At 37.2% G+C, this 13,715-nt stretch overlaps 1 protein-coding gene across 3 annotated transcripts; it reads right to left on the bottom strand.

Annotated features, from left to right (window-relative positions):
* Positions 1 to 1,023: 1,023 nt before the first annotated feature.
* DBT (dihydrolipoamide branched chain transacylase E2) lies at positions 1,024 to 13,512 on the bottom strand. 3 transcript variants are annotated; one of them, XM_033067524.2, is made up of 12 exons: positions 13,439 to 13,489; positions 10,407 to 10,471; positions 9,296 to 9,419; positions 9,049 to 9,124; positions 7,985 to 8,166; positions 7,511 to 7,638; positions 6,499 to 6,742; positions 5,597 to 5,763; positions 4,880 to 4,957; positions 3,662 to 3,853; positions 3,317 to 3,388; positions 1,024 to 2,502 (listed from the first exon to the last, which is right to left on the bottom strand). In XM_033067524.2, exons 6-12 carry the CDS (start codon positions 7,598 to 7,600, stop codon positions 2,335 to 2,337), a joined length of 1,011 nt encoding a protein of 336 aa, XP_032923415.1. In that variant the 5' UTR covers positions 7,601 to 7,638; positions 7,985 to 8,166; positions 9,049 to 9,124; positions 9,296 to 9,419; positions 10,407 to 10,471; positions 13,439 to 13,489; the 3' UTR covers positions 1,024 to 2,334. The 3 variants fall into 3 exon arrangements, with proteins under 3 accessions (XP_032923415.1, XP_032923414.1, XP_032923413.1); XM_033067523.2 differs by lacking the exon at positions 13,439 to 13,489 and adding an exon at positions 11,157 to 11,221; XM_033067522.2 differs by lacking the exon at positions 10,407 to 10,471 and having other exon boundaries at positions 13,439 to 13,512.
* Between the last annotated feature and the right edge of the window lie 203 nt (positions 13,513 to 13,715).

Here is a 13,715-nt window from a genome sequence, read left to right on the forward strand (position 1 = left end):
TCTGCAAGGTAACTGAGCTTCCAAGTGCTGTTAAACAGCAACATTGACTAAACAGACTAGAAAAGGTATTACATTGCTAAGTATTTTACTCATTACTTTTGCCCATGCTGAAAAATTCTCTTGCTAAAGAATTTTACGGCAAATTATCAAAGTCCAGACAGAAAAGTAATCTTTACTAGGATGTGCAAAGGGGTTATTACTCACCCCTTTTCATGAAACATATTTAACATTGTATTTCTTCAAACAGCCATTGGAGAAGATAAAAGGAGAACAAGTCTGTCAGAATCTTTTTCTTCAATCAAATGGGAAGAGAGAGACAACAATAATCACAGGTCACTATTTGAGGTAGAAACTATAAATCTGGATAGTTTTAACCAATTGCACTGGAGTATAAAGTGTCAAGATGAAACTTTAAAAGTATCATTAATTTGGTTATAACTCTACCACACAGAACTTTATAACAAAAAAACCCCAACCCTTTCCAGTCCACAACCAACTAAATACATCAATAGCAATACCTACTTAAAAAGACACTTAGTACTATAGCTTTCAATCTTCTCCTTATGTAAGCAAAACTATTCTGTCTTAAGTATTTCAAAGTAATCTTATTGCTTTCTTTTATACACTTCTATTCCCTCCACTTATTTTCTCAATGGTCATCAGATTAAAAAAATATCCTAAGCCTTTAGACTAAGCCCTTACTACAACATACTTGTAGGAAAGCAGATATCCGGCTAAGTTCTTTGGTAGCCTTGAGTACAGTATGTCGTTTAAGTCAAGAAGAAAGAGTTTGAGTCACCCCTACAGGATAGCCTGCATAAAATTCACAAATAAAAACAATAATTTGTGGCTTTATATTTTTTATTAGGAATAAATAAATCTGATAAAAATGAAGTAGGTGATAAGCATGATATATTAGTCAAACTTTGCAAGAAATGACCTTTATATAAAAGACCCTTATACCATAATAGAAATATTAATAGCACCTTGCATGGATGTGCCACACTCCCCTTTGTACATTACCAGCTTTCCTCTTACTCAGTCTCAGCATCATGGATAGCAGGGATTCTACCTCTGGTAGCCTGTCTCACATCTTCACAGCTAAGTGCGATAGACAACTTTGGTCTACAATTTTGAAGAATGCTCCTGTTTTTGATATATCTAAAAAAAGGAAAAAATGTCCATTTTGTGCGTTACAAATTCATTTTTAAGGCTATATAACTGTCTTCCCTCCTGTCAGTGTGAAACTTATGTGTTTAGAAGATATTTATATCCAACAGTTTTCTTCATATCTCCCATTAAATCAGCAGTGCAATCCTCATGACCTGTTTAGTTTACCTTAAAACCACACAAGTTTTCTGTTCTAAAGGCATCCACTATGTGCCTCGTATCTGAGTTTAAGAAGTCCTTATCTCACAGTATTTTTTAATATCCATTCTTTGTTGAATCTGATTAATCATTCAGATTCTAGTATCTGAATATCAATAACAGCTTTTAGATAATGATTATCTTACTGTCAGGCTTACCTAATGACAGAATAATTTTTAAAATATCCCTTTTTTGTTTTCTCTTTCTTTCTCTTTTGGTTTTAACAGAGACATGCTTTCTATAAGAATCAAAAATAACTGGAAAGCATTAAGGGCTGAAAGTACTTTCATTCTTTAAAAATACAGGATATTCTAGAGAGTATTAAGGCCTTGATAGTTATCAATCAGTGTTGTCAGTAAGCATTTGAAGAAATATAGCCTCTTCATTTATAGTTTGATAAAGAGTACCTGTGCAAGTAATTGCCAGAAAAAGTAGACTAGCAAAAGTCTTAAGAGGTTTACTCAGTTAAACAACAAAAAGCTCTCTGGACATCTTACAGCAGAAGCATTAAAGGCATTTTATTTGTATATGATTTTTGCATAATCCCTTTTGGGAATTCAGATATTATTTGTTAAAATAAATTTACGTCCAAAATGGAAGAACTATGAGTATTCCTCTCCAAAATTTCCCTTCAGATTATAAATACTGCAGGTGTAGAGCAGTGGCACTCAGTCACGCTAGCCTGACAATCATTCCTATTATAAAAGGCAAAATAAAGACATTCCACCACCATATGGAGAAGCTGTGACCTATTCAGTTTGACAGATTGCTGTGGACAAAATCACAGCAATACTAAATGAAAGAAGTAACAACTAATTGAGACTGATATCAGCTGTTGAGAACTTTCAACCACATAACATTATCATATAATGCTCGTAGCAAAGGGCAGATGTTAGCAGAGACAGCTTTTATAACTATTCAGTCTAATCCACAGAGTTTAAAGGCATATTCTAGCCATGGTTTCCTTTATTTAAGGTCCAGCAGCATTGAAGCAGGGTTCTCCAAGTAGGATTTCCACAAGTTAGAAAACCGGGCCATTGTAGCTCCATCAATGATGCGATGATCAGCTGACCAACTCACATTCATTATTTGTGCTTTAAATACTTCACCTTTGCCATTAAACCTAGGAAGAGCCTAAAAATCAGATGAAAGACAAAAACAGAATTATTAAATTAAATACTTTCATTAGCAAATCTGTGTTTTTTTTGTTCTTTCCAATTTGTTGATTTAAATAAAACCATTTTGCTGAATTAGACAGACAGCAGTAGCACCATGCCAAAAAGCAAGACCTTTCCATTACTGTTTGTGCTGTGGATTAGAATATATTGCAAGCCTGCATAATAAACAGTCACACAGCCTGTTTCTACCATCATGGAAATACTGAAGTAGTAAAAGCCTTTCCTGACTCAAAAGTTTCTTCCTGAATAGTTTATTGCACTGTTAGTTCTCAAAGTGGCAGTTTCCTTAAAGCACCTCTAAAAAAATGCTCAGAGGAAGAACGCAAGTAATTTCAGTTAACACTAATTTGATTTCCAGCACTGAGCTCAAATTAAAGAATTAAAGCCTGAGATTCAGAAAATATAAAACTGCCTTCACATTCAAAATTCTGTATGGATTCAGTTGCCTGGCTCATGAAATTAAACTTGATTTTCAGAATACTTCTCAAGTTTTTCCCCTGCTTATAGCAAAATTGCTATGTTGCAGAATTTGTAAAACTGTATTTACATATATGTGAGTGAAATATAACAGGATTATGGAAAATAAATATGAACCTTTGGTGTAAGACTTCTAATTAAACATTTGGTGTGTGCATAGTCATCTAAAAACATCACAAACTTTTCAGCCTTGAGCTATGCATTCTCTTTGCAGCAAAGGCAGACTCCATGATCCATTTTCATTACAGATGACTTCAGCTAACACTCTCATCACTGAGCTAAAGCTAATATACCTGTATCTTTCCAAGTGCTCCAATAGCTACTTCAGGAGGTAGTATCACTGGTTTGGCATAAGTGCCACCAATCTAGAAAAGAAAAAGGTGAGGGTATTATTTAACAACTTTAAAAAATCAGATTAGAATGTGATTAATTATTAGAATTAGAATTCATTAATTATTATTCGTTAATTATTATTCATTATTATTAATTAAATATTAATTATGTGCTTCATTTTTAATCAGATTAGAATGTATAATTAAATTAATTGCTACAGATTTTGCTCTTTGCATATTAAACCTCAATAAGCTTTGATTTCAGAAGCAGATTTCAGAAGCAATTGTCATTTTCTTTGTACTTACTGTGCCAATATTTGAAAGTGTGAATGTTCCCCCAGTGAGGTCACTTGTTCCCAGCTGGCCTGCAGAGCCCAAGGACTGGAGGCGATTTAATTCCACAGCAATGTCAAACACGCTGCAGACCTGAACATTTTTCACGTTTGGGACAATTAAACCTTGCTCTGTGTCCATTGCAACTCCAATGTTGTGTGAAGCCTGCAGCAAGTGTCATGAACCAGACATTAATACAAGCTGTCAACCTAAAACGTATTTGACAAAAAAAGCCACTTCAATCTCATTTTCCTCATTTATCTTTTTAACCTGGAAAGTGCTGTATTTAGTAAGCAACTCCTGCACACAACTTTGAGGGGAGAAAAGGATGTAATGTTTTAAAAACTAGCCTCACATCTGCAACTGTAAATTGATGTTGACAATTTCACCTTCAGAAGTCCTGGAATCAAATTCACACTGAAAACAATGCACTTTCGGATGATCAAATGTGTAATAAAGTAAAAATAGCAGATTTTAAAGAGAACACTAAAATTTAAAAAAATAAGGAAAAAAATTGGTGTGTGCACAGTCATTTAAAAACACCACAGATTTTTCAATCATGAGCTATGCAGTTTCTCTGCACCAAAGGGAGACTCATGTTCCATCTCCATTACAGATGACCTTAGCTAACATTCACATCACTGAGATCATCTGCTTTTCATTTTTTGGAAAGAAAAGGATTCTGAGAGATATCTACAGAACAGCACCAAAAAAAAGTTTGTGCTGCAAGGAGCAAGTAGACATCACTTAAGAAAATAGATACTTGCTGCCAAGAAGTATCAATCCAGCAGCTTGTATAAAAACTAAGTAACTTTTGTCAAGGCTGCTCTTTTGTATATAAGGGTTGAGTGTTGGAACAGTCAGACCACTGTGCCATTACTTTAAAATTGTTGTATTAGATTTGAAACGTTCTCATTTTAAAAGCTTGGTTCATATTTTGGTGAAAAATATGAAATTAATATGTTAATATGCATTTTTGGAGCAAGTCTGAATAACAAAGTGACTCTCATCTAACAAACTACTGAAATAAGACCAACAATAAAACAAGTCTAGATCTCAGAATCCGAACACATAAATTATTTTCCTGCACAACACCGTAATTTTGGTCGTTATAATTAGCTCAGACATTCTGAAAAGCCCCTGTTAGACATTACACTTTCTGCTCACAACATTTATGCAGAGTTTACAAACCTTATATGTGACATTTTGACAGTTCTCATCCAAAGAAGAATTAAGAATGGGATACTGTAGCAATCCCAGAGAGGCTGCCTGTTAAATATAGCAAAAGAAAACAAAATAGATTTTTATATTTTCTAAGCAGAGAACTCCATGGATAAGAAGGAGTAAAAATAGATTAAAACAATATGGAATGAGTGTTTAGGTAGCACTCTGAGTGCAATAGCATTACCAGAAGTTCAGACTAAGCCATACATTTAATGCACATGAGTGCAACTGCCTGCTCTTCTGAATAATAGAAGGGACAACAGTCAGCGACCTAAGGGATTCATTAGCAATACAAAGATTATAATAATAACATCAACAGCAGCAATGATGCATTTCATATAAGGTTCATTTTAGAGGAGTTAAAAAAATACTGAAAATTTCAAAAACTGTTTCTGTACAATTCAAACACCTGGTGATGTTTAACTCTGTACTAAATAATGCTGAAAGCACTCTATCCTTTCCCATGAATATCTCCCAAAATTTCAATGATATTACATAACTCTAGCTGAAATTCCAACTGTAAATTGTTAAGTGGCTCAATGAACAAAAAAACAGCTGAAACTTTTCCTGTGATCTGCCATAACTCAGATGATAGAGAGGTGCTCCAAACCTACAACAATCATTGAACAGATTTTGGCAGAACTTGTGCAAGTACTCCATAGAGGGCTCTGCTGCATGCCTCACCTTTATGAAGAAAGGCATAAAGGAAAGCTTAACTCCACGCATTTCAGCTAGAGGTTTCAGCTCTTCTCGCAGCCGAACAAGTTGAGTCAAATCAACCTCATCAAAATAACCAAAGTGGGGGATCTTCAGGGCAGCACTCATAGTCTTTACCATGGCCTTCTGAAAACCTGGAAAATATTCAGTCCTCTTACACCAACAAAATGAGTTTCCATGAGCTTATGGTGAAATTTTGTGTTTCCATTAACCAAATCACATAACTTACAAAATCCAAACCAAAGCCAAACCATAACCAAAAAAGAACAGGTTAAAGAGCACTTACTGAGTTATTTCATTCATAGAATTCAATTTTGATGATTGTAACACTTCAGATCATATTACTGCATCTGTCTCCTATGTATGTACGAATTTGAAATCATAATATGATAATCTGCATTACGCCTTCCAGCCTCTCCAAAAAACTTTAATCTTCCCATTTAATGTGATTTTTTGTTACCTCAATGTCTTTTATGGCACTGTTCTCCAGAACAAGTGTGACATAATAGTGCAGTATGCTATTATTAAGCACTGATAAACCCTTAAATTCACTGCACTTTGCCACTAATTGCATAATGATTCCTACCATGACAAATCCATGTTTAGAATTCCTACCTGTTTCAACACACACTTGAAGAATGAGCAAGTACAACTTGCAACCCAATTTTCTATCCGACCAAAACATGAACAAATATTTCATAAAATAATTTTAGTAGAGATGCTTCTTACAGAGAATGTTTTCCTAAATGCTCACTTGCATAACAATAACATGAAACACACTCCCATCAAAAGGAATCAGCTACTCAAAGAGCAAGTTACGGGTACTCTACTGGGAGCATGGTCTCAAGACTTCATATTTCATGATTTACCTGTTACTGGTTCAGTTCTATCTTTTCCTGAAAATGTAATGGGTCTGGAAACAGGTACAGGGATTTTGCGTGCTTTGTCCTTTGGAGCAGCTGGTGCAGCCTCTGTTTTCCGCAGAGGGGGAACAATTTCAGCCTTTGGTGATGGAGGTAAAATAGCTCCTGTTTGTTTGGCCAAGTAGTTGAGTATATCTTCTTTAAGTATTCTGTTATCCTTCCCTGTCCCAACAATTTCACTCAATTTAATCTGAAAAGTACATAACAAGCTGTGACACTTCCGTTTTACAGTAATATAAAAATACCTTATATTGTGAGCTATGGTTAAAAATTATTCCCATTTCTGATCTAACATATTTGCAGTTTTCCTTTCTACAATTTATTAGATATTCAACATAGTTCAGTATGTTGAATATGTTCAATAGTTCAAATCATCCAGAAGTCCCACTAGTCCCTATTTGACTGCATACTTCTAGGAGGAACCACGAATATTGTTAAACTCCTAATTACCTCACAGGATCAATAGTGAAATATTAAAAATATTTGAGGAAAGCTATTTGCCACTTAATTCTCTCCTAAAAATGCATCATGAGCTTTCAAAACCAATGGAATATTCACAGGGGAAAAAGGCATTAGAAATGCATGTAAAACATCACCTAGTATATCCTCTGCTCTAATACAAATCTGAAAAGTAAAACAAGGTCGTTTTTTTATTTTTCCCTCTTATTTTCTCTGTAGAGATTCTCAGGAATCTCTTCTGACAGTTTCTTATTTTTATTCTAGAAAGGTTTTCTGTCTTCAGCCTAAAGCCTCCTAGCTGTGTTTTAAGGCCAGTAATTCTTTTTCTATCCACCACAATCATCAGAAACCATAGTCCTCTTCATTTTTACAACCGTTTTCACACATTTAAAATATATTTGAAAACAACTGTTTCTTCTAGATCAGTGTTCTTCTAGTCACTCAAACTGCCATAATAAAGCTAGGTAAAATGCAAGAGGACCTTATTCAGCAAACCTACATTGTTCTCCATGGCCAGGCGACGAACTGCAGGGGTAGCTAATGTTTTGTGACCTTTTATCTCTTGGTGAGTGTGCTCTTCATGAGACATAGGAGGTGTTTCAACAACATCTTCTTCTGAGGCAACACCTGCAAACAAAAAGAAAAAAAACTAGCTTTGCTACATTAAAGCATTTGTTAAATTCCAACCTCAACCATTCTGCAATAGCTGAAGTTTTAACAATTTACTTTGAGTTAATGTGGATGGGAACACAGCTTGCTAAAGGCTACCGCTTAAGCCAAATATTCAACAGGAAATGTCTAGGAGATTTTAAACTCTAATAAATATCACAACTTTCTCTGCTCAAATTTCTTGACTTTATAAAGGAAAAAAATCTTTGAAGATTTTCAGGAGGAAAAAGTAAGCTTCTCTGTTACTGATCATTTTATGACAACAAACATAAAATATACATGAGGAAAAAATGGCCTACAATACCTTTTGAAGCATCAATTTCAATGTCCACTAGTGGTTTTCCAACAAAAGCAATATCATCTATGTTGTAATGGAGTTTTCTGATGATGCCATCATAACGACTGGTGATAGTGACAGAGGCTTTATCACTCTGTACCTCACAGATACTGTCGAACTGAGACACGCTGTCACCTTCCTTTACGTACCTGGGAGGAAAGACACAGGCTACTGGGAAACACAGTCAGTGTAAAAACCTGTTCTGTGTATTCCTTTGGTAAGCTCAGTAACATGCATCCCAGATGAAAAGACAAATTCTACACACTGGATATGTTTGCTACATGCATTTTGCCTGACTGCCGCAGAACTCTTTGATGGGTGAAATGACAAAATTATTATGAATATCATTACACACATATTACATTTACTTTAATAAAGCAGAGTTTTCCTGTCAGATTATGAAGCATCTAAAAATAAGAATGAACCCAGCTTAATCTGAATGCAAGGAAGTTCTCAGTTTCAATGTCAATATAAGATGAGTTTCAGAAAGGAAATGGATAGTAGAGAACACTGTCTTCCAAGCAAAGAGATATTTGTACGAAGAACAAGGCCTTCCAACACTGCCTTCCTGCACTGTACACTTGGATTTTGTTTAATCCATTCAGCACTGGCTTTTTACAAACAATTCAGAAGTTCAAATCTTTTACTAAAAGCAACAGAGAAGGGGCATAGGATAAAATTATGTGGATTCTCTAGACTAATTATTTGTTTCTAAAGCTCAGGCTAAGTAACCATAACAAAAGATAGGTCTCCTGAACTAAAAAAACATTAATCACTCAAGGAAAAGCCTTGAGTGCATCCTCAGGGTGCATCCTGTCCCTTCCACTTTTTTCACTCATGAATATACCAGATTGCAAACAAACAAAAATGTAAAGCTCAGGATGTACAAGGTTTTAAAATGTGCAAAATGAAACCTGAAAATCTTCACTAGCAACCCAGAAAATATTCTCAGATAACTCATTGACCATACAGCTAAAGCTGCTAAACTACCTGCTGATTTCTTAGTGCATTTCCAGGAAAGCAGAGCTTACCATTCTTTTACTGTCACCTCTGTAATTCCTTCTCCAATGTCAGAAAGTTTAAACTGGACAATTTGGCCACATGAAACTTGAAACAGAGAAGAAAATACAGCACGTTTAACATGAAATACAAACTACCAGACAGAAAAATTTGAATGCATCAGAAACAGTCTACACACCAGCCATATGCAAACCTCTATAACATAACACTCATCAAATAGCAAAACAAAATAAATTATTTTATTATGAAAAAGATTACCAGCAGATGTTCTGAATAATCGCTGTTGATGACTAAACTTGAGGGCAGATTTGTCAAACACGCACACATATTTTGATTTTATAAAGCGAATGCTGCCGCACGATCTAACGCGGTGAATGCAAACCTGGGGAGAAAAGTCTCAAGGGTTAATACAATGGACTGAGGATGTAGAGCTCATTTAATATTCCTGATCTAATAGTCATACTAAAATAGCTTCAATCTAGTCTATATAAGAGAAGTTCTTATGGAAACAGAATTGCACTGAATACATTCTTGAATACACAATAACCTGTAGATTAGCAAAAGCTTTGCCAGTTCTTTAACTTCTTTCACTAACACAACACACGGGGAGATCAAAGCCACTATGACATAACCAACTAACAAAAATCATGACAGGATTTGGTGAGTAATTCATTGCTATTGTTTCTCTCAGGAATTAGCTTGATCAGGACAGGCACACAAAAAGCACACATACTATCAACATCAACTACATCAGACATCTGAAATATTCCTATCCAGGATGAATGCTGGAAGCTTTCACTAGACAGCAGGGAAAGCCAGCATATTTGTCTTCATCAGTTCTTACTCTCATCAGAGGTTGATCAGAAGTACTAATCAGAAAGGAAATTCACACCAGAGGGTCCAGAGAATTGCCCTTGCATTTTTATTTCTATATATAGGAGGCAATCATCTTCAAGTAAAGATCATCTCAAATCAGCTTCAATGGTATTTTGTAAGAAGTGGCTGTGAGATGGTTTTCTTTTATGGTTGTAATTATATTTAGCCAGAAATCAACTTTAAAGGATCTACAGAATTTTCTGAAAGATTCTTCAGACAAAAGTTTATGCTTTAAAGCCTCTGGTAATCACTCATGATTGTGATCAAAAGCAAAGCTGATAGTGCTTGCATTGACATAAACAGGTATTTTATTAATCTCAACACAAGTTAGTTCAGACACATTCTTATCCAGTAAAATTTATTAAATTTAATGTAATTCTGGTGTTATGTTGCCTTAAGAGTGCTGTAAAATTTATAAAAATAACAATTTCTCTGTAGATACTATCTCTAACTAATTTAGAGATATGAAAAAAATTCAGGTGCTACAATGTACCTCAAGTAGCTCAAAACTGTAAAATTTAGAAATTATCTTCTTAGAGGAGCCAGAAAACAGCACACCTGCATAGGAAAGTCCATTTTAACTTCTTGTTTAAAAAATCCTTTCAGATAATTACAGAGTATATGAAACCTCTTGTTTCCCTCCCCACACCCCATACTGTTCAACTATTTGCTATCACATTTCACTTTTTTAAAAGTACATTATTCAGCAGGCCAATTCTGATCTGACAATGCACCCATTTTCTGTATTATTTAAGCCATTTAATGTCCCCTTCCTTTAAGGAACAAACATTTATACAACACAATCTACCATAATGGACACAACATATCATTTGATATATCATTTGAGTTACCTTTCAGTTGCCTGCCACTAAGATGGTACCTACTGACCTAGAGTGAGTATTTTTCTAATTCCTATAACAAGCAAATAGAAAATATTTTCATTAGTCCTCCAAACAACTTTCCATATTCAACAATCAGGTAACATGGTAATTTCAAGCTATGAAAAATCGTATTTTGGGAATATATTTAAAGTTCTCAGTAAATTACAAAACTGGTATATAACGTACATCTTCACAATCCTATTTTCTCCTATTTTTAATTCTGGGTTTCTTCCCACTTGAAAGTTACATGTTTGCATAAAAATGTTACTGAAAATTCATTCAACTGGAGCTTTCTGTCACAAACTTGCAAAACCCCTCTTTTCTCTTTATATGACCCTAAATGGAAAACATCCAGTATTTACCTGTGAAGATGATCACAAGGAGCACATCAAATCTCTGAACTATTTCTAAATGTGAAGTTTCACAATGATTTCCATGTGTTTTTAACCTTTGGTTACCAATGCAGGTAGTGAATTAGTAATGTCACTGCCAAAAAAAGAGACTGGTGTTGTTATTGAAGAGTTACCAAGCTGTTTCATATTATCTCAGTAGGAATAATTCAAAACTACTGCATTTTTAAAAATTAAATCTTTCTGGTTTTCAGTTTTGCACATTTTCTATTAAAAAGTTGGTGTGCTAGTATGTTAAAGTAATAATACAGGACACAATCTCTTCACAGAGCAGTGTTCCTTAGTAACAAGGAAAAAATTAAAATCCATTAAACAAAGAGAGTGTGCTTACAATTTCAGCATTTAATCACCGTAATACTGGTGTAATGCCAAACAAGGAAATAAAAATGGCACATAAAAGACAAAATAAGCTCTAATATCCATAGCATACCCATCTACATATTTTGATGTCTGGAAAAATCTGTCAGTAAACCCCAAACAACTGCTAGTACTGAGCTTGTTAATGGGGCTACTATCACACTAAACAGCAACTTGAAGGCAATAATGCCAGCAAGGTAACACCTTTCCTGTGCAAGTCTCTGCTGAGAAGAGTGACTCTCAAAAAGGAACTGAGGGCCCTCTCGAGTCCCTTGCTGGGGCTGAGGCCACACCAGCCTGGATGACAGAGCTGTGGTTTGACCAAGCCAAGAGGGAGCTGAGTGCACTCAGGGGCAGAACTGCCTTGCCCCTCAGGTTCAGTTTTGGTTGTTTCCTTAAAAACAAGCCAATTCCAGTTCTCTAAGTTACCACTGATCCTGAAAATGTATGCTGGCCTCAGACCAAAATACTTTTCAGCAGCCTGGAGAGAACTGATTACCTGACAGAGTAACACTGATTTCCAAGTCAAATTGAACAGCTCATGCTCACAGGCAATGACTTTGCATTAAAGGATACTGTCGTGCTGAACTCTCTTGACTTCTGTCCCATTGAGACACTTTAATGAACACTTCCTCACATTGGATGTGTTTTGCATATATACTCCATATTTCCAAGTGTATAGTTACCCATATACTAAAGCAACATCCCTGGTAACATGTTTTAATCAGATGTCATCCCTCATCTGAATACCTGGCACACGTCCCAGCCGCCAGGTAACTGCAATTTCCCTGCCACTTAACACAAAGGCCTCCTGGCTCAGATTCAAAATGTGCTTGCAGGAAACACACACTCTAAATCAGCCAATTCTATAGTTCAGTATGCACATAGATAAGATGAGCGTTTTCATCTTATCGGAATGCCCCTCTGGATTTAAGAGCAGATGGTTAGAAATACAACTTAAAATAAAGTGCTACTTTCAGTGCTCTTAAATAGTAAAATGATTAATAAATACTTATAAGTTACTAGCTGAAAACTGGATTACAAAAGTATCATTTAAATATTCCTCATCATTATGCTTTAAAATTACAATACGCATTATTCAGAGAAAAAATATACTAGTAACTGGAACTGATCCTTAGATTTGTTTCTAAATTTCAAGAGTTATTTCTTCTCTGACATCCCATAAAATAGGAGTGACATAACAGGAAACCAACCAGAGCAATAGGATGCTCTTCACAACAGCAAGAAGACTGTAACACAAGAAGACAGAAGAAAGCATGAACTAAAATTCACGAAATTGTAAGCAACCTAAAAAGGCAACCAAGTAGATTCACTTTTTTATGGTAAGGTATCTCAACTACTTTTGAAGTATCAAGGCGCCTGGGATTAAAGAAATCCGATTCCCTTTCTGACATGTGCAGCCACACCGTCTCCGTGCAGATGCGGTATGCAAGGGGAGCAGATGCGAGCGCGGAGAAGCGGTGATGGCAGAGCAACGCATATGCAAAGCAAAAATGGGATGACTTAGAAATAACAGAAGAGGAGGGTCTCACTGACTTGTTAGGGAAAGGCACACGTTCCTTTCACAAGGAGCGGGGGCAAGCGCAGGGCACTCCGGGGGCAGCGCGGGGGTGCCAGCTCTGGGTCCCCGTGCAGCGCACACGGCACTGCCGGGGGCTCGGTCACCTGCGCGGAGCACGGGGAGCGCACGGCGGGAGGGAGCTGAGGCACTGCCCGCCCCCAGCAGTGTTTGCAGAGGCGCGGTGCTGGCCGTGGGCCCGGCAGACGGCAGGAACAGGGCCCGGGGATGCCACGGTTATCCCTCCCGCCCCGGCTGGCCGGGAGCGCCGCCGCCCGCAGGGTCCCCGCTCCCTTACCAAGCGCCCCGCGGCTCGGCAGCTGCTCCTCAGCGCGGTCACGGCCGCCATCTTCCCGCGGGCAGGGCGGCCCCGCACACACCCCCGGCACAGCCAACCGGCGGCGGCCGCGCCGCCACAGCCAACCAGCAGCGGGCGGGGGCCGCGGCCCGGGCGGGGCGAGCGGCGCTCGGGGCCCGCGCGCGCCCGCGGAAGGGACCGGTCCCTGTGCGGGGACTCCTGGACAGAGCCGCGGGGGGAAGGCACGGTGCGGCTGCCCCGGGCCGCGACAAAAGGG

This window comes from Catharus ustulatus, chromosome 9 (genome assembly GCF_009819885.2).
Source record: "Catharus ustulatus isolate bCatUst1 chromosome 9, bCatUst1.pri.v2, whole genome shotgun sequence".
Taxonomy (NCBI): Eukaryota; Metazoa; Chordata; class Aves; order Passeriformes; family Turdidae; genus Catharus; species Catharus ustulatus.

Excerpts from the sequence above, each read along its gene's own strand:
- DBT (XM_033067522.2), bottom strand. The coding sequence starts at position 13,489 with ATGGCGGCCGTGACCGCGCTGAGGAGCAGCTGCCGAGCCGCGGGGCGC. Across the intron at positions 7,639-7,984 it reads TGAAATTGATGCTTCAAAAG|GTGTTGCCTCAGAAGAAGAT; the intron begins GTATTGTAGGCC and ends TTTTGTTTGCAG. Across the intron at positions 3,389-3,661 it reads CACTTTCAAATATTGGCACA|ATTGGTGGCACTTATGCCAA; the intron begins GTAAGTACAAAG and ends TTTCTTTTCTAG.